The sequence below is a fragment of the Vanessa cardui genome, chromosome 17 (genome assembly GCF_905220365.1).
Source record: "Vanessa cardui chromosome 17, ilVanCard2.1, whole genome shotgun sequence".
NCBI lineage: Eukaryota > Metazoa > Arthropoda > Insecta > Lepidoptera > Nymphalidae > Vanessa > Vanessa cardui.
Genome location: NC_061139.1, coordinates 9,884,306 through 9,910,966, shown reverse-complemented (window position 1 = coordinate 9,910,966; position 26,661 = coordinate 9,884,306). Strand labels below are relative to the sequence as shown.

The following is a 26,661-nucleotide window of genomic DNA, read 5'->3' as shown; positions in this document are numbered from 1 at the left end:
ACCGAATTCAATGTTCCTTGCCTTATGAAATGGGTAGTCACACTGATAAAACTTTTTTGGCTATCCGAACTCCATATGTCCGTTGTTATAGCAATATCTGCAACCTCTTTTAACTTTTCTTTAGCTTCACTACTGCATATTTTATACTTCTCTTCCAGACTTTGAGTGACTTTTTTTCGGGATGGTAATTCATAATCACGATTTAATGTTTTAACAAATTTTCTAAACCCTTCATTTTCAACTATTTGTAATGGTTGCATATCTAAAACAATCATATTTAATAAAGCTTCATCACCAGTTCTTTGATTTATTTTTGTAGGCGCAGTTAACCGCATTTGTTTTTGTCTTTTTGGTGCTGGTTCGTTTAAAATTACCACATTTGAATTTTGAGACGAAGTGTTTCTATTTTCAATTTCTTCGACCTGTAAATTTGATCCGACAGCTTCTGCATATTGCACTATGTGCTTTTTTTTTAAATGATTCACAAGGGAAGTAGTTGTACCGCCAACATATTTATATTTTGCTGAACATAATTTACAACTCACTTGTGCACTGTCCGTATTTTTATTAAAAAACTCCCACACTACACTTTTTTTTGTTCCAGGGGCCATAATTATGTAATTCAAAACTAAATAATATCATATGCATAAATATTATCATAAGCAACAGAAACACTCGCCGAACTTTGACAACAATTCGAGTCGCAGCGAGCATAATATCATTATTGGCGCGAATCGCGTTCGGATTGCTTCGAGTCAAACGAAGTCGAAACGAAACGAAAGTCAGTCGGTAACTCGGTAAGCCATTCGACAACGTTCGGCAGAACTCGGGCTCGCGCTCGCTCGCAGATAGCACGGCCGCGGGAAGCGGGTGGCTCGACGTGTTCTAATACCGAGGCGAAGCGACTCGTTCCGAAACAATACGAACTCGAAGCTACGAGGCGTGATAGTAACTCGAGTTACTCGAGTCAGGCGACTCGAACCGCCCATCGTTAATTGTCACTGTCAGGCTAAAATCAGAATCAGTTTGTCAATTTTTGTTTGTAACTTCCTAATTCTAATTTCCTTTACTTTCTTGTAGGTGGAAATTGCATAGGTTGCATTGATTTGGAAATAATACTATAATGTTGAAATATTTGTAAGAAATAATAAAATGGCTTTTTTAGAGGTGAGTTAATGTATAAAATTTCGACCACAATCTTTTCGATTAGGTATGAATAACAAAAAAAAAAAAAAATTAAAACGTTATTATCTGATTTATTATTAGTAATTTAAAATGGTGTTTAACTGTTAAACTCCATAATTTATATTTTTACATATCTAAAGATAAAATTTTCTATAATCATCTAGGCACAAATATTCCAAATGTATACCTAATAATAATGAATCTATTTTTAATTCAAACAAAACGTTATCCATTTTCGATAAAAAAATAAACTTATACTAACCATAATCACCATTCTAAATTCAATTAGTTTTAGATAAAAACTCATTCTGTTAATTAGAAATTTTATTAGTATTACCAAAATTTCAAAAGCAATTTTAACATTTTATTTATTGTTATATGTTTCAGTGGCGTCGTTTTACATTCTTTGACGTTCATAGGAATATAGATAATGGAAAGATTGCTGAATGTCTTCAAGTAAGTTGAAAATGAAATAAAATAGGTTAAAAAGAAAGATTTTTACTGAGTATCTACTAAAAAGTATTCTATCTTTGAACAATAATCATAGTGCAATATTTCTTTTGTTATTATTATGAGCATATCTATTATATATTATATGCATGGAGGCTAAATGTCCAATACCTAATATTCTACATTGTTCACAAAATATATGACCTAAGCATATTAAATTATTAAAAATAACATGTCTGATCCATGATAATTATCAAACACCACCAACCAACTAACTCAATAAGACCAATTAATTAAAAATAATATAACAGCTGATCTATACTTATACATTTGTAATAGTCTGCCTTTTTTGACAGGTTTATATAAAGTATGTATTTAATACTTCCACTTTAAATTTTATAGCTATATTAATTTTATGATAAAAGAAAAGTTTCCATCACTCTGTTTGTGAAGTTCCATGTTTGATATAAACTATAAATGTGAATAAATAGTTAGCCCTACCTAGCAATGTATAGAAGGCGTTAAGGGAACCTTTTTTTCTATATAAAAAAAAAATGACTGAGTTTCTTTCACTGGTTCTTCTCAGGTCTGAGGTGTTAAATTCCAAATCGGTGGTAGATTTATGGTAGATTTTTGACTTTGAATTTGACTAAAATTTGTATTTCAGGATACAAATGTAACAGTTGCCACAAGTGGTAACAACCATGTCATCCTGTGTGATGTAACTGGCTGGGCACATTTGATCTCTCGCTCATGGGAGATCACATCATTCAAGGCATACGATTTGACAGTCACTCTAGCCCAGCAGCTACCCCATGATCCATATTTGGTAACTATTGGGGTAAGCGTTTAAAAAATAAATTTACAGTTTAAATCAAATCATTGCAATGATCATTAAAATTAAAGTAAATTATTTTAATTGTAAAAATAAATCATCATTCAAATAAATACATAATATGTTAAAAGCATAAGTATATTTTTTTGCAAATAAACAATATTGAATTAAAATATATGATTTACCCTCTATCATATATATAATTAAGTTATATCAAAAAAAAATTTTTTTTTTCGATTTCTCCAGGAAAATGAAGCTGGTGTGACCCCTCTAATTAAAGTATGGGACTGGTCACGTGTGGACAGACATGGCAACCCACAGTGTGTGAGGACATCACGGGCGGTGCCTTCACACATGTACCCCACACAGGCTACTGCACTAGCTGTACACGATAATAAGGTTAACAATTAATTATTGTAAAAGTCCTGCTGTGGCTAAGTTAATCAATGTAATTAATTAATTTACATTTACAAAAGCAATTGCTTTTTTGTGTGTAGTTTTAAAATAAGATGGCCCAGTGGTTAGAATGCGTGCATCTTAACCAATGATTGCAGGTTCGAACCCAGGCTGGCACCACTATATATATGTATAATTTGTGTTTATAATTCATAACATGCTCGGCGGTGAAGGAAAACATCGTGAGGAATTAATTAACTAATTTCATTGAAATTCTGCCACATACGTATTCCACCAACCCGCATTGGAACAGTGTGGTGGAATATGCTCCACACCCTCTCCTTAATGGAAGAGGAGACCTTATACCAGCAGTGGGAAATTTACAGGCTGTTACCTTACTACTTTATTTTAAAATGCTACATATTAATAGTGGTGTTGTTTAATACATTGATATCATAGAATTTTTTTGTTATACATATTGTCCTACAGAATCTCTTAGCTGTTGGCTTTCAAGATGGCTCTGTGACGTTATATCGCGGGGACATCGCAAGACAACGCAGTGGAAAGATGAAGACATTGCCGGATACTGGATCCAGTCCTATAACGGGATTGGCTTTTAAGTATGACTTTACTTGATTTAATTACATGTATAGATAATTATTCTAAGCAGTAGTTTCTGGTGGACTAAACATTTCCAATGAAGGTGTCAAGTGTATAGTGATAGTAGTGATAAAGGCATATTTTCTTTGAATTTCGTTAAATATTTGACTCCCCAATAAATGGAAAAATATAAATGTGGTAACGACAATGACAGCAGTGACATAGCTATCGTAGGGCAGGTGGTGCAGTGCACCAGGGCCCTGGAGTTAAGGGGCCCTCCCAACTTTAAGCTTCTGAAGCTAGAAAAACTCGACCCTGCGCACAAGATTCCTTATTTGGTATCTATAATTTTAAAGGGTAATTATTAGTTAAAGAGAGATGGGAAAGAGGAGGTGAGGGCCCGCATCTTTTTCTATGTAACGGGGCCTTCCCTCATCTAGCTACGCCACTGAATGACAGCTATTAATTATTTCTTGTGTATGATCCAGCTAGTCTGTTTCGCGCAGGGGGGCAGATAAGTTGTTCGTCGTGTCACGAGCGTGCGTGATGGTGTGCTGGACGAGCAGCGAGCGCTGCACCGTGCTGGACGCCATGGGCGCCGCGCCCGCCTGCAGCGTGCTGGCCGACGCGCACCGCCTCACCGTCGCCACCACCGACGTGAGTACACACCCGCAGCGTGCTGGCCGACGCGCACCGCCTCACCGTCGCCACCACCGACGTGAGTACACACCCGCAGCGTGCTGGCCGACGCGCACCGCCTCACCGTCGCCACCACCGACGTGAGTACACACCCGCAGCGTGCTGGCCGACGCGCACCGCCTCACCGTCGCCACCACCGACGTGAGTACACACCCGCAGCGTGCTGGCCGACGCGCACCGCCTCACCGTCGCCACCACCGACGTGAGTACACACCCGCAGCGTGCTGGCCGACGCGCACCGCCTCACCGTCGCCACCACCGACGTGAGTACACACCCGCAGCGTGCTGGCCGACGCGCACCGCCTCACCGTCGCCACCACCGACGTGAGTACACACCCGCAGCGTGCTGGCCGACGCGCACCGCCTCACCGTCGCCACCACCGACGTGAGTACACACCCGCAGCGTGCTGGCCGACGCGCACCGCCTCACCGTCGCCACCACCGACGTGAGTACACACCCGCAGCGTGCTGGCCGACGCGCACCGCCTCACCGTCGCCACCACCGACGTGAGTACACACCCGCAGCGTGCTGGCCGACGCGCACCGCCTCACCGTCGCCACCACCGACGTGAGTACACACCCGCAGCGTGCTGGCCGACGCGCACCGCCTCACCGTCGCCACCACCGACGTGAGTACACACCCGCAGCGTGCTGGCCGACGCGCACCGCCTCACCGTCGCCACCACCGACGTGAGTACACACCCGCAGCGTGCTGGCCGACGCGCACCGCCTCACCGTCGCCACCACCGACGTGAGTACACACCCGCAGCGTGCTGGCCGACGCGCACCGCCTCACCGTCGCCACCACCGACGTGAGTACACACCCGCAGCGTGCTGGCCGACGCGCACCGCCTCACCGTCGCCACCACCGACGTGAGTACACACCCGCAGCGTGCTGGCCGACGCGCACCGCCTCACCGTCGCCACCACCGACGTGAGTACACACCCGCAGCGTGCTGGCCGACGCGCACCGCCTCACCGTCGCCACCACCGACGTGAGTACACACCCGCAGCGTGCTGGCCGACGCGCACCGCCTCACCGTCGCCACCACCGACGTGAGTACACACCCGCAGCGTGCTGGCCGACGCGCACCGCCTCACCGTCGCCACCACCGACGTGAGTACACACCCGCAGCGTGCTGGCCGACGCGCACCGCCTCACCGTCGCCACCACCGACGTGAGTACACACCCGCAGCGTGCTGGCCGACGCGCACCGCCTCACCGTCGCCACCACCGACGTGAGTACACACCCGCAGCGTGCTGGCCGACGCGCACCGCCTCACCGTCGCCACCACCGACGTGAGTACACACCCGCAGCGTGCTGGCCGACGCGCACCGCCTCACCGTCGCCACCACCGACGTGAGTACACACCCGCAGCGTGCTGGCCGACGCGCACCGCCTCACCGTCGCCACCACCGACGTGAGTACACACCCGCAGCGTGCTGGCCGACGCGCACCGCCTCACCGTCGCCACCACCGACGTGAGTACACACCCGCAGCGTGCTGGCCGACGCGCACCGCCTCACCGTCGCCACCACCGACGTGAGTACACACCCGCAGCGTGCTGGCCGACGCGCACCGCCTCACCGTCGCCACCACCGACGTGAGTACACACCCGCAGCGTGCTGGCCGACGCGCACCGCCTCACCGTCGCCACCACCGACGTGAGTACACACCCGCAGCGTGCTGGCCGACGCGCACCGCCTCACCGTCGCCACCACCGACGTGAGTACACACCCGCAGCGTGCTGGCCGACGCGCACCGCCTCACCGTCGCCACCACCGACGTGAGTACACACCCGCAGCGTGCTGGCCGACGCGCACCGCCTCACCGTCGCCACCACCGACGTGAGTACACACCCGCAGCGTGCTGGCCGACGCGCACCGCCTCACCGTCGCCACCACCGACGTGAGTACACACCCGCAGCGTGCTGGCCGACGCGCACCGCCTCACCGTCGCCACCACCGACGTGAGTACACACCCGCAGCGTGCTGGCCGACGCGCACCGCCTCACCGTCGCCACCACCGACGTGAGTACACACCCGCAGCGTGCTGGCCGACGCGCACCGCCTCACCGTCGCCACCACCGACGTGAGTACACACCCGCAGCGTGCTGGCCGACGCGCACCGCCTCACTGTCGCCACCACCGACGTGAGTACACACCCGCAGCGTGCTGGCCGACGCGCACCGCCTCACCGTCGCCACCACCGACGTGAGTACACACCCGCAGCGTGCTGGCCGACGCGCACCGCCTCACCGTCGCCACCACCGACGTGAGTACACACCCGCAGCGTGCTGGCCGACGCGCACCGCCTCACCGTCGCCACCACCGACGTGAGTACACACCCGCAGCGTGCTGGCCGACGCGCACCGCCTCACCGTCGCCACCACCGACGTGAGTACACACCCGCAGCGTGCTGGCCGACGCGCACCGCCTCACCGTCGCCACCACCGACGTGAGTACACACCCGCAGCGTGCTGGCCGACGCGCACCGCCTCACCGTCGCCACCACCGACGTGAGTACACACCCGCAGCGTGCTGGCCGACGCGCACCGCCTCACCGTCGCCACCACCGACGTGAGTACACACCCGCAGCGTGCTGGCCGACGCGCACCGCCTCACCGTCGCCACCACCGACGTGAGTACACACCCGCAGCGTGCTGGCCGACGCGCACCGCCTCACCGTCGCCACCACCGACGTGAGTACACACCCGCAGCGTGCTGGCCGACGCGCACCGCCTCACCGTCGCCACCACCGACGTGAGTACACACCCGCAGCGTGCTGGCCGACGCGCACCGCCTCACCGTCGCCACCACCGACGTGAGTACACACCCGCAGCGTGCTGGCCGACGCGCACCGCCTCACCGTCGCCACCACCGACGTGAGTACACACCCGCAGCGTGCTGGCCGACGCGCACCGCCTCACCGTCGCCACCACCGACGTGAGTACACACCCGCAGCGTGCTGGCCGACGCGCACCGCCTCACCGTCGCCACCACCGACGTGAGTACACACCCGCAGCGTGCTGGCCGACGCGCACCGCCTCACCGTCGCCACCACCGACGTGAGTACACACCCGCAGCGTGCTGGCCGACGCGCACCGCCTCACCGTCGCCACCACCGACGTGAGTACACACCCGCAGCGTGCTGGCCGACGCGCACCGCCTCACCGTCGCCACCACCGACGTGAGTACACACCCGCAGCGTGCTGGCCGACGCGCACCGCCTCACCGTCGCCACCACCGACGTGAGTACACACCCGCAGCGTGCTGGCCGACGCGCACCGCCTCACCGTCGCCACCACCGACGTGAGTACACACCCGCAGCGTGCTGGCCGACGCGCACCGCCTCACCGTCGCCACCACCGACGTGAGTACACACCCGCAGCGTGCTGGCCGACGCGCACCGCCTCACCGTCGCCACCACCGACGTGAGTACACACCCGCAGCGTGCTGGCCGACGCGCACCGCCTCACCGTCGCCACCACCGACGTGAGTACCCACCCGCAGCGTGCTGGCCGACGCGCACCGCCTCACCGACATAAATGGTGACCTGCGGCGTGCTGGAAGACGGCCACACACAACTACCAGAAAGGCCATATATCGCAATAATCTTTACAGGCAAAATAAATATGTTCCCAAAATTGGTGGCGCATTAGCTAATGAATGGCTAAAATTTCGTAAGCCAATACCAGGCCCATTTGCCCGCAGAGCCAAATCCGCAAAGTTAATTAATGTATAAAATGTATAAATAATTGAATCTTTCTTTTATTATAGGCCATATATTGCTACACAACGGAAGGACGTGGCCCGTGCTACGCCCTCGAAGGGGAGAAACTTCGCCTCAACTGGTTTCGCAGTTACCTAGTCATCACAACCAATGAAACTTCAAACAAGGCATCGAGCTCAACAAGCACTCCTAAGTCACATCATATAACCATTTTAGATATCCAAAACAAATTCATAGTATTTTCAAAGTCCTTTGAAGAAATCGATGCAGTTTTAACAGAATGGGGATCGTTCTATATTTTAACGAAGAATAAAGAAATGATATATTTGGAGGAAAAAGATCTGCAGTCGAAACTCTCGTTGTTGTTCAAGAAGAATCTGTACGACGTAGCGATAAGGATAGCGAGCAGTCAGCATTATGATGCTGAAGGGTTGACGGAGATTTATAAGCAATATGGAGATCATTTATACAACAAGGTAATAGACAAGTAAAGACTTTTTGATACCATATTGTTTGTGTCTAGTAATAAAGAATTGTTAATACGTCATAGTAATACGATAACGCTCCGTATTTAATATTGAGTCCAATATCCTATCAATTTTGGATAAAATGACTGACCCTGTCTCTGGGTGAATAACCTTTTTAACCAAAAGTTTAAGGTATGATTTTTTTTTAAATTGCCAAATATGTTCTTTTTTTTTTTTAAAAAAAAAACTTGACCTTTCGATGAAAAAATGTTCATCATTTGTTTTATTTTGATTCAATAATAAAATCTAAGATTTTATATACAGGGTGACTTAAAGTGTGCCATAGACCAGTACGTCAAAACAATTGGTTGGCTTGAAACTTCATACGTCATAAGGAAATATCTCGAATCAAGGCACCTCGAGCCACTCATTCTATACTTGGAAGAGCTTCACAAGAAGGGTTTCGCCACAGAAGACCACACGACACTCTTGCTGACTTGCTATGTGAAGATAGATCAGCATGATCATCAAGGGAAACTGAAAGAGTTCATAAATTCGAAGGATAAAGTTATCGATTTTGATGTGGATGTCGCTATTAAGGTATGTTGTAAAATGTTGCACACTCTCTGATATTACATTACATTAACATTAGTAGCTTGTAAATTTTGCACTCCTGGGCCAAAGCCTCCTCTTTCTTTGAGGAAAAAGTTTGGAACATATTCCACGCTGTTCTAGTGGGGGTTGGTGGAATACACACAAGTTCGATGAAATCAGACACATGTAGGTTCGTCACGATGTTTTCAGCAATTCCCTGCAATCATCAGTTAAGATGCATGCATTCTAACCACAGTGCCATCTCGACTGCTTGAGTCAGGGTCTGGCTGGCTCTGATATTGCCACATCATAATAATACTAATAATTAGGAACGGGCAATGTGCGAATTTTTCGACATCGTTTTAGTAACGGATATTTGAATTAAATATCGGTTTTGACATCTAATTTCAGATATCGCCCTGTCTTTGTTTCACTTAACATTGTACGATATGCTAGAAAGAGATGAAACGGATGTGATATCATAAGCGGTTTAACACTCGCTTCATCTCTTTCCCACAGACGGGTAATGTAAAGTTTAAAAGAGGTAGGGCGAATATCATGAGTTCATTTTATTGTACTTTGAATGCTTTGACGTATCAAAACGATATTCATAGTTGTTTAGATGCGGCGAAAACAGTTACTCGTCTTCATCAAATCGATGACAGATGATGTTCAGGCGGCATCCGATTTTAAATTAGTTTCGATATATCGGACACATGCCTAAAGTCGAGATGGCCCAGTGGTTAGAACGCGTGCATCTTAACCGATGATTGCGGATTCAAACCCAAGCAAGCACCGCTGTTTCATGTGCTTAATTTGTCTTTATAATACATATCGTGCACAGCGGCGAAGGAAAATATCGTGAGGAAACCTGCATGTGATAAATTTCATAGAAATTCTGCCACATTAGCATTCCACCAACCCGCATTGGAACAGCGTGGTGAAATATGTTCCAAACCTTCTCCTCAAAGGGAGAGGAGATCTTTAGCCCAGCAGTGGGAATTTACAGGCTGTTGTTGTTGTTTGGACACAGCCTACTAATAATCCTTAAGGCATCTTTATTATATGAGTGATATTTTTAAGGTCGTTCGACAAGTGAGTGTCGATGATGCTCTCTCACTCGCCGCAAACCACAAACGACACGACTGGTACCTACGGATGGTGATAGAAGACAAGAAAGAATTCAAGCAAGCGTTGGACTATATTGCTGAGCTGGAGTTCGATGATGCGGACATGTATATGAAGAAGTACGGGCACAAGTTGATACAGCACGAACCTGAAGAGAGCACCAAGTTGCTAAAATGTAAGTAGAGCTTTTTCATTTCTTATTTCAAATATTTTGTGGTCAAGTGTTTAGTAAGTCAAGATCGAATATTATAGAAATACTATGGATGGAATATATATGTCGTAGTATTTACACAATTGCTAATAACAAAATAATATTTATTTTGACAGTGAATTTTTGGCTAACTCATCCCGATTTTTTTGATGGCCTTCAATGAAGTCGACCATGCAATACAATTCATTTTCTTCAAAAAATCTCTGAAATTTAGTATTTTAGTTGCTTTGTTAGGCAGAATAAAGACTCAAAATATTTAAAAGTCATATTTACAAATCATTATTGCCAGTTTGCTTGGTAAAAAAATCACTTGGAACCTTACGTGCTAACCTGTTTGCTTGAAGACCTCTTTCAATAAAATAATTTTAAACAGTTTTCCAATATTTATAATACTTACCAAATATGTATTTGTACGTATAATACAGAGTCTTAGTGCAGGATCTTCCCTGGAAAATCCCATTGATATCGAACTGGAAAATATAGCATAAATACATACATGTATATTTTCTAGTGTTATGCACGGACTACAAACCTCGAAGTCGCCCATTAGCTGATGAGTCATCGCTCACTGGAAGGTTTAAAGAGCCAGACAGGGCATTTCCGGACGATTACGTTCATATGTTCCTGAGTAACTCGGAACGGTTGATAGATTTCCTTGAGCATATGATCGCTACGGACACTAATTGTTCCAGCTTGGTGTATAATGCGTTGATCGAACACTACATCCATGTATGGTACGTACAGTGATTTTATTAAAAGCTTACAACCAACACATAGCTTGTAAATTTCCCGCTGCCGGGCTAAGACCTCATCTACCTTTTGGAGAAGGTTTGGAACATTTTCAATTAAGCTGTTCCAATTCCAATTGATGGTATGTATAACATGTGGCAGAATTTCTATGAAATTAGACACATGCAGGTTTCCTCACGATATTTTCTTTCACCGCCGAGCATGCGATGAATAATAAACACAAATTAATTACTTGAATATTCAGTGGTGCTAGCCTGGCTTTGAACCCAGATCATCAGATTCACATGCACGCAAAAAACGCAAACGCAAACGAAAAGCTACCTAATATATTTCAAATCTGAAGATCTATTATTTCAAGCTCCAGTGTCAGCTCTGCAAATATAATTATTATCGTTCTCAGGGCAAAGTCTCCTGAAGATGAGAAAAAAACATACGAACAAAAAGTCCTCTCAGTATTAAAGGATCCCGACGCGGATTACGACAAAGATCAAACTCTTATAATATGCCAAATGTTGGGTTTCAAGACTGGCATTCTCCATCTGTACGAGGAGAAGAAACTGTGAGTGCAACCATTTAGAATAGTAATATATTTGATAAATAAATTTAATCTTAAATCAGAATCTTAAAATGATTTTTATGGATACACGCGTGAAGTTTGCTGCTATCTTTTATATTTTTATATAAGTCTAAGCAGTGGCGCCCAAAAGAATATACATACCATATATTTACATTATATTTCATATATGGTAATTAAGTAAATAATTAAGGTAATAATTCTTGTAAAAATAAAATAAAATTATATTAAATTTTCTGTTCGTTATCGTCAGTTAATTTAAACTGTTCTGTTTGTTACTGTTCAGAATAGACACCTGTATTCTGAGTACAAATACAAAAAGTAAAAGTATGTAAAAGTATGTAAAACATTGATAAAGATTCCATAGCACCATATTATCGAACGCTTAAAATGGAACAATTTAATCTTTATTGTTCAGAAAGTCTTCGGTAACGATCCTTCGCTCGTGTGTGATTATTTTCATAACACTTTCACAAACTTCAGTCCCATTCTGATAGGGCGCGGATTATATATGTCACCGTAAGATTACAAAATTCGTTAGATTACAATCTGACGAGACTGATTGTTAACACGTTGGACGCCCAACGGCCCGCCGGTGGGCCCACTGACATAAACCGTTCAGGCTACAGAGAAATTGCGTCTTCCGTCATTTTTCGCCATATCGTTTTATTGCACCAATCGATTACTTATATGTTATTTCGTACTGTACAGTATTAATTTTCTTGAATTACTTAAAAAATATTGGAAATATTGAACTAGGCACACCGGTGAACCCCGAGGCCCGAACGGCAGGAATTTCGTAAATCCTTCCCCGCAGGCCACGGGGTCAGGCGGCGGCCCACCCCGCGCCCCGCTAGCCCGCTACCGCTCGCTTCGGGCTTGCTTTTGCCGCAAGCGCAGCCATTTTAGTAGCGAAATCAAAGATCTTACGGAAGGACGTACGTCGCTAACAAAATTTTTTCTACTGTTTTGTATTACGGTATTTTCTTATACAGTTAAATAAATGATGGAAGACTTTGAAGAGCTCGAGTTAACTCAAGAAGACTTAGCGGAAATTGAAAACGTGGAAATAAATTTACTAAATAATAGCTTTCAATTTAGTTCTGACGATGAATTTAATCCGTCAAAAAAGAGAAGATGTCGAATAATATTGCCCTCCGATTCGGAAGAAGACAATGACGAAAGTAGGGTTGTACCCGATTTATCAGGTAAGTTTACCTACAAACTTATTCATTTTTAGTTATCTACTTCCTGTTGCCCGCGGTTTCGCCCGCCTGAATTATTGTCGTGAAAAGAAGAGAATTAAAGGTTTTAGAATTGATCAGCGCCATCTATTAATTTTTTGTATGGCATGACAAATTTCAATGTAGTTTATCGATAATCCAATGGGAATTCTAGGATGATGAGTAACCTATGTCCTTCTCCGTACTCTCAGATAAATGTATGCAAAGTTTGAAGAAGATTGGTTGAGTAGATAAAGCGTGAATAAAAGACAAACAAACAAACACACTTTCACATTTATAATATTATTTTATTAGTATGGAAGTATGGATATGGATACTTGGGAATTATAAAACTAATTTAATACGGTTTTATATCGCGTTTTTTATTTTACTGAGTTCCCAACGTTTCGAGCCCTTTTCAGGGTTCATGGTCGCGGGCAGACTAAGGTGGTATTCGTCTATGGAAATTATTATGTCTTAGGAAATTATAAAGAGGAAAGACTTGTTTATTTCTACGTAATAATCAATTAATATGCTAGTTTCTTCTTTTTCAGGTAATACACCGGCATCGAACAGTTGGTATGAACCAAAAGGTAATCAACGGAACATTATACCTTTCACTGAAACACCTGGTTTTCCTTTGCGCTTTCGTAATAGCATGACTAACAAATCTGCATATGAGTTTTTTGGGCTTATGGTGTCAGATGACATACTTCAAGAAATCGTTGAGTGTACTAATCTCTTTGCTATTCAAAAAATTGCTTCAAAAGAGGAAGTTTCTAAGCATGCACGGCTTCGTCGATGGACGCCAACAGATCTTGCAGAAATAAAACAGTTTTTTGGGATTCTATTATTCATGGGCCTTGTCAAAATATCTCGTTTATCTGATTATTGGTCTACCGATGAAGTTTTAAGTCATCCTTATCCAAGAACAATAATGTCACGCAATCGGTTCGAGTTGTTACTTCAAATGCTTCACTTTTCAAGAAATGACGAAGCAAATAAATCAGACAGGCTTCATCGGATCCGTAATGTTTTAGAAATGTTGAATGCTAATTATCAAGAGCATTACACGCCAAGTGAAGATTTGTGCATTGATGAAAGTGTAATCCCATTTCGGGGAAGAATCATTTTTAGACAGTATAATAAACAAAAGCGTCATAAATACGGTATCAAGGAATTCAAACTTTGTACAATACCTGGATACACCTATAAAGTTAATGTTTATGGTGGCAAAAACGATGCCACGAATACTACTCCCACAAATGTAGTTATGGAATTATGTCGTGGCCTATTGAATAAAGGTCACACATTATACACTGATAATTGGTATACGAGCATTGATTTAGCTAGAAAACTTTTAGATAATGAGACACATTTAGTTGGAACTCTCCGAAAAAATCGGAAGCATTTACCAAAGAGTGTTGTCCAAAAAAAGCTAAAAAAAGGCGAATATATCGCAAAAGAAAGCGAAGATGGCATAACTGTGATGAAATGGCGGGACAAAAGGGAGGTACTAGTTTTATCTACAAAACATTCTGTTCGTTTTCATAATGTCACAAAGAGAGGCAGGATTATATCAAAGCCTCAAATAATTATTGATTATAATAAAGGGAAGGGCGCAGTGGATTTGTCCGATCAAATGACTTCGTATTGCACACCGCTTCGCAAATCGATTAAATGGTACAAAAAAATAGCAATAGATTTACTGTTAAATACCTCTGTTGTTAATGCTTTAATACTATATAAAACTGTGACTAATGATAAAATGATCCAAATTGTAGATTTTCGAAGAAAACTTTTAAGCGGCTTATGTCAGAAAAATGAAGAAGCATTGAAAAGAAAAATGCCACAAAGGCTTAAACATACTTTGGTAAAGCGAGAAGGAATCAGCAGAAAATCTAGGCGAACTTGTCAACAGTGTTATAAAGCGAAGTCAGCAATCATTGGTGCTAAAATGGCGAAAAATCAGGCAAAGAAAGTGGTAACCTACTGCTCTACTTGCCCTAATAAACCATCCTTATGTCTGGAATGTTTTAATGAAGTTCACTTAAAGTTGTGAATAAGTACTTATAAGAAAGTCAAATATTTTTATGCATTTTATTAAAATTCATAATATCCCTTTGCTGGTTACAGATCTCTCTATGTTCTGTACTTTCTCTACGGGATATAACATTAATAAGTCTTTTATGTGTTTTGATTACTTTTTTAGTATTTCTTGAACTAATAATGTCCCATTGCTGGGTAAAGATCTCTCATGTTTCGTATTTTCTCTACAAGATGTTATACTTAATTGCATTTAAATTTAAAATATCGTGTGTTTGTATGTTTAAAATATCGTGTGTTTTGTTGTGTATTGATGCCTGTTTAAGTTGGTTTTGATTTGTTGTTTTGGAATATTATATTTTATTTTATTGTTAATAGTGAAGATACAAACGGAAAATTACCATAATATTGCTCAATTTATCATTAGGATACAGGTTAATTTCTGTTTTTTTTTTTTGTTTTTTTTTATTTTTCGAATAAAACATTTCACGTAATAATTTGTTTTTACTTATGCATCTAAATTCAATAATTATTTTTCCTTAGATATACCTTTGCTATGGAACAGCCCTATAATTTGACAAAAATTGGAAAAAAATCAAAGTGTTTACCCGTACAAAAGAACCAAGCCGAATCTTATATTCTACAGGGCCAAGTGGCCCACCTTAGTAACATTTTTGCATAGTATCGTTGTGTTTCGGCCGGTAAATTGAGTTTGAAGTGAAGGTCTCCGATGGCTCACCGGTGACCACCACGGCCTGAACGGAACAACACTCTATGGCTCACCGGTGACCCTCGTGGCCTAAACGAAACAACATGCTTTTTCCATCGGCGTTCAACGTGTTAACTGTGAAATATGATTGAAATTTAACGTATTATTTTTCGCTATATTGTAATATATTGATGGGAAGAGATCAAATTGTGAATTGGCGTATAACCTATGCATGGCGCGCGTATTGGTTGAACGTCACGTGTCCCCCGCTACCCCGGAATCCGCCATATTATTTCACCGTAAAATTGCAAATACCGTTAAACTATAATCTATTTCGAGCAATTTCAAAGTGTTGATAGATTCGCGAAAATTCGCTGGCTCGTAATCAGTGTTGGGCAAATTTTAATTGCAGGAACAATTAAAGATTAACAATTAATTATTAAACAATTGTAATTAAACAATTGTAATTGTGGAAAATCACAACTAACAATTATTTAATTGTTAACTGTATTAGTAACAATTAACAATTAATTAATCTTTAATTGTTTTGTTAATTTTAATTAAAAATAACAATTAAAAATACTGCTGTATAATATAAAGACTTGAACTTTGTCAATTAATAAGATAATTGACAATTACTTGATTAATGCCCAACACTGCTCGTAATGTATCGAATTTTGTTATCTTTCGGGGATATTTACATATGTAACCAATTTTGACGACCTCCGTGGTCGAGTGGTGTGTACACCGGTTTTCATGGGTACGCCACTCTGAGGTCCCGGGTTCGATTCCCGGCCGAGTCGATGTAGATTTAATGTTGTCTTAAATTTTCGCGATTATTACACATTTAAATAAAACTAATTATAACGGATGAATCGCGTATATTAATTATTTATAAACATCCCGACGTTTCGAGCACTTTGCAGTGTTCGTGACCACGAACACTAATATACGCGATGCATCCGTTATAATTAGTTTTATTTCGATGTAGATTACCATTAGTTGTCTATGTTGTCTTGGGTCTGGGTGTTTGTGGTACCGTCGTTACTTCTGATTTCCATAACACAAGTGCTTCAGCTACTTACATTGGGATCAGAGTAATGTATGTGATGTTGTCTCATATTTATATTTATTTATTTATTTACATTTGTAACCAATTAACGCTGGCCTCGCGTGTCAGCTGGCGCTCGCAAGTGGCGCTGCACTTGCGCGCGGGTCAGGCGGAGCTGGCCTTGGGCGTGTGCCGGCGGCGCGGCGCGGCGTGCCCGCGGCTGTGGCTCGACGTGCTGTGGGCGCCGCCGCCGCCAGCCTGCCTGCCTGAGCTACTGCGCGTCGTGGGTGAGTACCGAGCACACAGACAAACCTGACCCCCCCCCCGCACCTACCCATCTATAACACAATAATAACAGCACTATTTCTATGAAATATGACACATGCAGGTTCCCTCACGATGTATTCTTTTACCGCCGAGAACGTGGTTTTTGCCTGGATTTGAACCCGCAATCATCTTTGTTAAAATGCACGTATTTCAACAACTGGGCCATCTCTCACCGTCTATGTCGCATAGCGTGAAAACAACTTGCTCGAAGGACTAAATAACTTGAAATAAATTGTTATAATATTTTAATTCTATTGTACTTCAATTTTGTTTCAGACAGCGAAAAACTACTGTCACCTATTCTAGTCATCGACTGCCTCGCAAGCACACCGACGTACACTCTCGGCGATGTTCGCAAGTTAGTATTGAAATACATATTTAATTAATAAAATTAAAATAATTTATTGTTTTTTTTTTCAGTTTACTAATAAATCTTTTAAAATTTAAAAAAATCCTGCCTATATTCTAGCATAAATTATTGGTGGATCATATTTTGTAACAATATTCTATTATTCCACTCATTCATAGATATTTGATGGATGTTCTAAAATCTGAAGACGAAGTAATAACCCGAGAACAAGAACTAGCCTCGAAATACAAGAGCGAAATCGAGAAGATGAAGGCACAGATCCAAACGATCCAGAACGAGGCAGTCATCTTCCAGAGTTCGAGATGTGCCGCTTGTAACAGACCCTTGGAACTGCCTACCGTACATTTTCTCTGCCAGCACTCCTTCCATCAAGAGTAAGCATTGTTTCCGTGTATTGATTTAGATTATTCTTTACGAGTCCAGTGGTTAGAAAGCGTGCATCTCAACCGATGATTGCGGGTTCAAACTCAGGTAAACACAGCTGAATATTCATGTGCTTAATTAGTGTTTGCAATTGATCTCGTTTTCGGTGGTGAAGGAAAACATCATGAGGAAACATGCACGTGTATAATTTCATAGAAAATCTGTCACATGTGTATTCCACAGGCTGTTGTTGTTGTTGTCTCGTAAATAATACAACAACAACCACAGCCGTAAACACATGTGGCAGAATTTCTATGAAATTTGTCACATGCAGGTCGCGATGTTTTCCTTCACCGCTGAGCACGAGAAGAATTATAAAGACAAATTAAGCACATGAATCAGCGGTGCTGCCTGGGTTTGACCCCGCAATCATCGGTTAAGATGCACGCGTTCTAACCACTTAGCCATCTCGACTCTACTACTACTCTTTACGAGACAACTGACTAATACCTTCCACCTCATGCAGTTGTTTCCAAACTTACTCGGAGTCGGAGCGCGAGTGTCCCTCGTGCGCCAGCTCCGCCCCCCCACCTCGCGCCCCGCCCGCCGGCGCCGAGTTACTGCACTCAAGACTCCTGGCTGACCACGATCCGTGAGTACAACCTCCGTATATATGACGACCTCCGTGGTCGAGTGGTGTGTACACCGGTTTTCATGGGTACGCCACTCTGAGGTCCCGGGTTCGATTCCCGGCCGAGTCGATGTAGATTACCATTAGTTTTCTATGCTGTCTTGGGTCTGGGTGTTTGTGGTACCGTCGTTACTTCTGATTTCCATAACACAAGTGCTTCAGCTACTTACATTGGGATCAGAGTTATGTATGCGATGTTGTCTCATATTTATTTTTTTATTTATTTATTTATAAAACTTACACTAACGACTTCTAATTATAGTCTGTTCGCGTTAAGAATGCAGTGAGTTGTCATTGTGTACCGGCCTGACTCCGCCCCCTGACCAATCAAATATTTTTAACAGAAGGGTAAAGGTGTTTATATATTTGTGTTAAAATTCCAACAAATTATATTTGTTTTAAAGGCTAAGTGTAATGAATTAAAAAAATTAACGTTAACGTAAAAAATCTAAATTAAGTCATTAATATTTTAATCACTATTACTAGTGTCGTCGTTAGTGTTTATAATAAAATAATTTTCTGCAGCGCGTTCCATAACATTATCTAAATCCCACATGGCAATTTCTTCTTGTAAGACGTGGTCGCAGTATTTCTCGCACTTTTATTTTTACAAATTGGTGTGGTATCATTTTTTTTTAAAATATCAGTTAATAATAATAAAAATTTAATTTAAATTATAAAAATATCAGTTAATAATTAATTAAATCCACAACCACCACGTTCGAACTTATGTCTTTACTTGTTCAATGAGAACTTGACTTTGTAATTTGAAAAGATTTGATTGGTCAAAGGGGGCGGTAAACAATGACAACTCACTGCATTCTTAACGCGAACAGACTATAGTAAGATATTGACTAGCAGATATGACTTCTTACCATCAAATGGCTTATCTCGTAATCTCTTTTTGTAAAAAGTACAACAAAGACAAACAGGAACATATTCTAGACATTATATTTGCAAGAGTTAATAGTTAAAGTAAGAAAAGATCAAAATAAAAATATTATGGACAAATATAATTTATATTTTTTTACATTTCTTTCTTTATTTACAGTATTATTTGGTGACGTATTTGTGAAGTACAACATCACTCAATCTTGATTCATATCGTACACTTATGTTTTCTGTCGATAAATAGTTTCACATAATAAGTTATCTATATCATCACGCTAGCATGTATGTGTTTGACAGTATTTTCCATGGCCTTTTTCAAAGTTTTTCTTGTATTTATTCAAGGTCCGAATGTGACACAAATGTCATTGTCTAGTAAAACGTTACTTGGTAGGTGTTTGACAGCATTTTCCAAAGCCTTTTGTCGGGCTCGAAATTCTCGACTACGCTCTGCTGGCGTTTTGGATTTATCTTTTAAGTTCCGACTGCTATCCACGGATTGTTTTGAATTTTCTATTATATTCTCTGACGCTAAATTTTGCTTTTCTACGTCAGCAAGATTCTCAGAAGGAGTATTTTGCGAAAGGGCATCGACAAGATTCTCTGAAAGAGTATTTTGTGAAAGCACGTCAGCTAGACTATCAGTTACAGTATTTTGCGAAATAACATCAAGATTTTCTGATAGAATAATTTCCGGTTGTAATAATTCAGGTAAGTTTTCCGACGGACTGTTTGTTTGATTCATATCAGGTTGAAGGAAAATTGAGGAAGGTGTTATTATTAAGTGTTCCTTAGCTTTTTCTAAAGCCCTTTTCCGAGCTCGACATTCTCTACTACGCTCTGTTGGTGTTTTGGGTTTTTTCTTCAATGCCTTTATTTTACCGATAGAGTTATGTTCAACGTTCATAGTAATATTCTTCGTCAGAGAAATCTGTTGATCTGTATCTGCTTGATCTATATTTGATGAAGAGGTCAATAAACGTTGAAGTACAGCATTTTGTAAAGCTTTTTTTCGAGCTCGACATTCACGAGTTCGTTCTGCTGGTGTTTTGGATTCCTTTTTTGGTTTTGTTGGTTCAATATCTATTTCAAGATTCTCCGACGATGTGTTTTGCTGTTGTTCCGTCACAAGCGATGTTGTTAAGTGTCCCTTTGCAGCTTTTTCTAAAGCCTTTTTCCGCGCTCTAAATTCTCGACTACGCTCTGTTGGTGTTTTAGGCGTAGATCTTGGGATGTAAGCATTCTTTTGAGCCTTCTTTCTTGCCCTGTATTCTCGACTATACTGTGCTGCTGTTTTGGGCGGCATTTTCACAATTATTTCATTTTTGAGCCCGTTACATTCTCGTACTGCCGACTTTCACATTGTGAAGCCTAAAAATTATTAACGTTTTAATTTTACGTCAGATGTTTCTTAGTGCTAAAGTAAAATAAACGAATTCGAATAATTTTAGATAAATTCGCGGTAACATCATTTTTATTATTAGCCTAGTATTGAAATTTTACGTGACTATTATTAATAATATATTTCGATTATGATACACACACTGAAATATTTTTGGTAAATTCTTTTTTTATTCCTATTTCCCTGTACTCTATAGTCGTGATTGAAACTGATATGACAAATGTAAAGAATAAACTTGTATGTTTTCCGTATTAATGCAAATAGTATTAATACGGAAAACAACGGAATTAATCTCACTGACATCATTTCTGTCATGATACCTTACAGTTTCAAGATTAGAGCTAAAAAATCTTTTGCTTTTTATCGATTTTTTATTTTGGCAGTAAATAATCGGAGGCAATAACGAATTTTTGGTAATTAGGTGAAAAATTACATCGTAACTTTATTTAAGGAGATTTCTTATTTTTTTATGGGTTTTGAACTAGAGTTACATAGTCAGGTAAATAATTTTTTACTAATTTTGTAATTTTACTTAAAAAAATTGGGAAAACAAAAAAGAACTTTTGTCCAGAAAACTTTTTTATTTATCGTTATTTTTAAAAATTAATACAAATAATAAGTATTTCAAATGTTATCTAAAAATAATCCTTCGACCCAACATGCATTTGCTGTATGATTTTCGTAGCTTTCTCGATAAGTCTTTTATTTTTCATGTACGAGTAGTTTCTAGTTGACGACATCTTTCAGCAGGCTTTTTCAAATACTGTCCATTTTATTTGCATAACCTGCCATGCCGTTTAACGTGTCCCATATAAATATGGTTATTATTATTATTTCAAATATTTCCACAGCTATGAACATAAATTCACATATTTAAAGACTTTGAAAAAATATGTTTGGTTTCAATTGTATTCAGTTAAAAAACCAACAAGAACATAAAGTCTTATAGAATATGATTATTAAAATTCTTATATTTCATATGTTCTTGTATTGTGTTATATTCATTAATTTAAGTCAGGCATAGAAAAGTCTTATCAATCACGGCATGTTTAGGAGTCTCTTGAAATAAAAATGAACCATATTACGTCAAAATTTAGTCGTTTGCTGCCAAGCGCAGTGGTAGATAAAATCTAACCTGAAAAATAAAATAATATTTAATATATTTCTTTTTTTAGTTGGATCAGCCCATCGTACAACCATTTGTATAAATATAAAAAACAAGTAAGCTCAAAATGCGTTTTGTCGTAATACTTCGATATTCTTTTTATATGTTGTAATGCATGAATGCTTGTACTTGGTATTAATTCGTTATGTAAATCTTCATATTCAGAATCATGTCGACAAAAAGCAAACGGTTCTGCTCAGTGTCAGCGTGATTCTCTGAAAAATGATCAATCAGCAATTTTTGGTCGAAAAACTCTTCACAGGTTAAACAACATTTTGTGTTTATTTATGCAAATGTACAATAGAATGGCAGACCAGTCTTAAGCTGCTGCTAGCAATAAAGAAGAATATTTAGAAGTACACCATAAGTTTCTTTATAAGATTAAAGCAAGCAGAATAAAAGCTCCAAATATTTTTCTTTACATCAAAAGACCTAGTAAATACTTATCCTTAGCAAATGTCGATACCACAAAGGAAACATTACAAAGAATCTAAATATTTACATAGTAGCTTTACATCAGATTCCGCCCGAACTCAATTTAAATTTATATAAATTCTACTGAGCTAAACAGGTTTGTTAGAAGCGAGTATATGAATAAAGCCAATAATAACAAATATATTATAAGAGAAAAAAATATTATTAGATTATCTCAGTATGTATTCAAGTTGCCTAGCCCGCAACATGTTCTTCTCTTCTTCATAATTATCTCCTAATCTCTGACTTGTTAGTTGTTGCTATGGTAACAAGTCGTACGTCGTGACAACTTGCCGATGGAAATGTTGAAAGCCACGGATCTTTATGTTTTCTCTTGTGTTCGCAACGTAGTGGATAAGTTGCAGGTAAATTTCCGTGGGTTTTGGTTTATATCCGGTTTTGATTTATATGGACTATATCGAAAAACTTAACCCAATTTTCAAAAGTCTTATATCCCGCAACAGGCCCAAAAATCGCTTAACACTTTGATAGGCGACGTGAGAGAATATAGCCTCGCCGATAAGGTACGCTCGGTCGGGCAATACAGTTTGGTCATGAAAGAAATATTTTCATACGAAACTTTCTAATAAATATAAGAGAGAAAAACATATTAAGGGGACGTATATGACACACGACATATGGTGATAAATTGCCCTGTGATGAGATACTTCTCTTGACAGGTTATGAGTTTAAGGCACTTAAAAAACACAGATATGTCATAACTAACTTACTTGCCGTAAGTCTGTTTAAAGACTTTTTTTCGGTTTAAATGAATCAACGGTCCGTCTCCACATCCGAAGATCTAATAAGGAGGACTTTTAAGTTTTACTGTCGTAAAATGCTCCGCGCCTTAATCTCAAAAATTGTGCCTTCAGATTTGTTTAGAAAGTTTGGATCAACATTTCGAATAAACGTCGAACACTCCATGACCATGCTTGTCAAACGGTTTTGGATACTTTGTTTGACGTGTGACGTGTTAAAACGAGTGAGCAAATATTGTAAAATAAGAACTAGCGCGCACTGGTAACTTTTGTCACGGTGACTGTTTTGTCACTCTTGTCAAGTCCGTGAATATGTACAGATGCAGACACAAATGTCACGTCGTAATGTGCGCGCACCTCCATACATATTCATGGACTCGACAAGAGTGACGAAACAGTCACCGTTACAAAAGTTACCAGTACGCGCTAGTTCTAAAAGTACAGCCAAAATAAGAAAACCTTCGTCAGTTTTCGAATTCATCCCTTTATCAAGTTGTAAACTCTTAGTACCTTTTGTAACTACAGCACTAAACTGACAACTGCATATAAAATTAAACTTACACTGTTTGATAACTTGGTTCAAAATAGTGTAATATCTTTGGGCTGCGTCTAGTTTTATATTGATATGAAATCTTTTTAATGGCGTAATTAGTCATTCCAAATTTAAATTAGATTTGATATCTTCTACTGAATTGTCAAAATATGTCTGTCAGTGTCATATATTCTCAGTCGGTAAAGCAGATTATCGCTTATACTAAGCACACGAAAATAGATCTTAAGGTTACGAACCTTTTCTTACCCCGACTGTACATTGAACTACGCTACGCGAGGCTAGTGTAGCTAGGGGCAAATACCGGCTTTCTACAAAAAACCTTACGTTAAGGCACTATGTAGTTAGACTAAGTGTCAAAGTAACCAAAGGAAAAAATTCTAATACTGTTTTCTTAAGATAAAGACTGTCTTTTTCATGTTGGTTATGGTATTAAATTTAAAGAATAGTTGTATAACTTCCAGTAACTTAGGATTTTCGTTATTGTACATATCGGATAAGATTGATGATTTCTGAGTTTAATTTTAGTTTTTTTTTTTCTGTTTTTAGTTTTGCAGTGGTATCAGAGTACTTTGGACGAGGGCTGTTCAATAAGGTAACGGTAGTGACGGAACCTCCAGAGCCCTCTCCAACCGCACCCGCACCAACGCCTGCGCCTGCACCCACACCCGCACCCGCACCTGCGGTTGCCGCACAGTCTTACGGGCCAGGTGCTGAGGCCAAGTTGAGACTGCAAGAAGGACAGAGCAAACAAGGTACTCTACTTCCATTTATACTAATTTATTTTTGAGCATGGAATTTAATTGCAGGGAATTTTCGTAATTTTCTTTTGTATGGATTTAATTATTTATCATTTTGAACAACAAATGGATTATAGCGTGTAACTATTTGTATGTAAGTTTATGACTGCACCGCCTATGCGGATGGTTTTGAAATTTCCTTTTGATTGGGTTGTCTGGAAGAGATGGCTAACAAGCCAGAAGTTCGCCCATTGTACAACACTGTAATGTACTCCTTTTGTTTTTTTTTTTTTTTAATTCTTTTTTGTATTTTATTAATTTTGTGTTGCTTTCTTTTTTTTGTTTTTTGTTTGTGGTGTGCAATAAAGAATAATACATGCATTCATTCATTAATTTACATTTTTTTCAAATATGAATGTATTTTAAGTATTTTTTTTTATGTTTTCAGTATTTGTATCAAACACAGCGAAGCAGGTAGCTCCGAAAGGCACATCAGTGATTCCAGTTCCAGAAGGGAGAATGCGGCTCATGGAGCAACAGCAATACAGCTCTAGCTTGGAAGCTAACATGACCAAATTGGAACCGCAAATTCACAGCAAAAAGTCCCCATTCGCATCCCCAAGTGTTGTCAGGAAAAGAGAGGAACCAAAGATATCATCAACTATCACCAATGATAATAGAAATCCATTTGATGAAAATTATGACGAATCTAAAAACCCATTCGCCGACGAGACAAAGAATGATCCGACTAATCCTTTTGGTGAAGATGATGATTACGACAAAAATCTAAACCCTTTTTCTTGAATTAACAAGTAGTTTCTTTTTTGGTAACGCTTGGCTAGTGAAGTGTGCAGTGACATATGTGCAGTTGCGTTATACAACACATTCTTATATAAAAATATTCATTTAAGCAAAGATAAAGTAAGTTTAAATGTTATATTTTATTATTAATATAATATTTTTTTTGTATATTTTCTACCTAGCAAGTTCTGTAAATTATGTTAACATAAAAACATAGATTCTAAATGTTGATTATGTTACATAATTATATAAATAACATTTTGATCCAAATGAATGTGTGCAATTTTGATTGATGTTACATGTTTATATGTATTTGTTGATATTAAATTTTTTTTTATATCAGAAGTGTTCCTTTAGTGTCTAAATTTTTCCTTTGTGTATAGCTATTGTCTATATTAATGTATATTCTTAATTCAAAAACAAAACAATTATTCAAACATTCCTACAGATAGTAATGTCACTCTTTAGAAAATTTTAATTTATATTAATATAATCATATATATATTAAAGTATTGTCTACTGAAAATTGTGATAATATAATAAATTATTAATACAAAAAGCTTTCTCTTATTCCATATTTTTACTATGATATAACTATTATCTAATTTTTATTTAATATATATTTAAAATAAACACTATTTGAATGTTTCTTTTTTTTTTCATTCGATAATTATTGTTGGATATAAAAGATAATGCTTTTATTTCATTTTCCAGAAGTTTTACTTCATATAAAAATTGCAATTTTATTTCACTAAAGTAACTTTTCAGAATTTAATTAATAATCTTGGGGCAAGGTATCCATTGCTGTAAAAATAAAATTCCGCGGACATATTTAAATTTACCATTTCGTAAATTAAAATTGTTTTTAAAAAAGATATATTCAATACAAGATTTTGTAGATGATACAAAAGGGTGGAATTGTTAATACCTGTTGAGTTCTGGGCTAAATAAAATTATATATGAGTATAATTGTATTTAACTAATATGACTGTATTTTTTAAATGTTGAAAAAGAGTTACTACTGAGTTTCATGTTGGTTCTTCTCAGTAAAATCTACATTCTGAACTGCTCGTAGCTTCACTTAATTGTTAAACAAATTGTAAAAGTCTACCTGAATAAAGTTTATTGTGACTTTTGATTTTTGAATAGTATTGAGACAATATCAACTGATATATCAATAAAAACATTAATTTTAAAGTGCAACATTAAATTTTTTTCTTTTTATTAATAAAGTTACTGAAAACATTTAAGATCTAAGGTGGGAGATTTAGCTGTAAGGCTATCATTTTTAAAACTATTTCTTTGTATTAGCCATACCAGTTGGCCAGTTTCATGAGAGTACAATTTTATAACAAATAATCCTTTTTCAATAGAATCTTTAATCAAAATACAAAAGAATAATATTTTTTTTATATCAAATTATGATTTTTCTTACGTGACAACTGCAGCAATGAAGGTAAACATTACAAGGATTGGA

At 39.9% G+C, this 26,661-nt stretch overlaps 2 protein-coding genes across 2 annotated transcripts; both read left to right on the top strand.

The window, feature by feature from the left end:
* The first annotated feature begins 1,000 nt into the window (after positions 1 to 1,000).
* On the top strand, positions 1,001 to 25,659 carry LOC124536628 (vacuolar protein sorting-associated protein 11 homolog). Its single transcript, XM_047113145.1, has 17 exons — positions 1,001 to 1,167; positions 1,573 to 1,641; positions 2,303 to 2,476; positions 2,717 to 2,869; positions 3,356 to 3,486; positions 3,973 to 4,123; positions 7,947 to 8,375; positions 8,691 to 8,966; positions 10,044 to 10,263; positions 10,811 to 11,033; positions 11,450 to 11,608; positions 16,782 to 16,939; positions 17,256 to 17,337; positions 17,508 to 17,723; positions 18,239 to 18,364; positions 24,193 to 24,398; positions 24,832 to 25,659. Exons 1-17 carry the CDS (start codon positions 1,153 to 1,155, stop codon positions 25,185 to 25,187), a joined length of 3,144 nt encoding a protein of 1,047 aa, XP_046969101.1. The 5' UTR covers positions 1,001 to 1,152; the 3' UTR covers positions 25,188 to 25,659.
* LOC124536629 (piggyBac transposable element-derived protein 4-like) lies at positions 12,205 to 15,172 on the top strand. The gene is made up of 2 exons (XM_047113146.1): positions 12,205 to 12,831; positions 13,401 to 15,172. The coding sequence occupies exons 1-2, from the start codon at positions 12,627 to 12,629 to the stop codon at positions 14,906 to 14,908; spliced, it is 1,713 nt and encodes a 570-aa protein (XP_046969102.1). The 5' UTR covers positions 12,205 to 12,626; the 3' UTR covers positions 14,909 to 15,172.
* Positions 25,660 to 26,661: the final 1,002 nt, after the last annotated feature.

What these genes read in the sequence shown, in the direction of transcription:
- LOC124536629 (XM_047113146.1), top strand. Translation starts at nt 12,627, where the DNA reads ATGATGGAAGACTTTGAAGAGCTCGAGTTAACTCAAGAAGACTTAGCG. An exon ending in GGTTGTACCCGATTTATCAG is followed by an intron (nt 12,832 to 13,400) that starts GTAAGTTTACCT and finishes CTTCTTTTTCAG; the next exon opens with GTAATACACCGGCATCGAAC.
- LOC124536628 (XM_047113145.1), top strand. An exon ending in GAACACTACATCCATGTATG is followed by an intron (nt 11,034 to 11,449) that starts GTACGTACAGTG and finishes TATCGTTCTCAG; the next exon opens with GGCAAAGTCTCCTGAAGATG. An exon ending in CTGTACGAGGAGAAGAAACT is followed by an intron (nt 11,609 to 16,781) that starts GTGAGTGCAACC and finishes CTCGCGTGTCAG; the next exon opens with CTGGCGCTCGCAAGTGGCGC.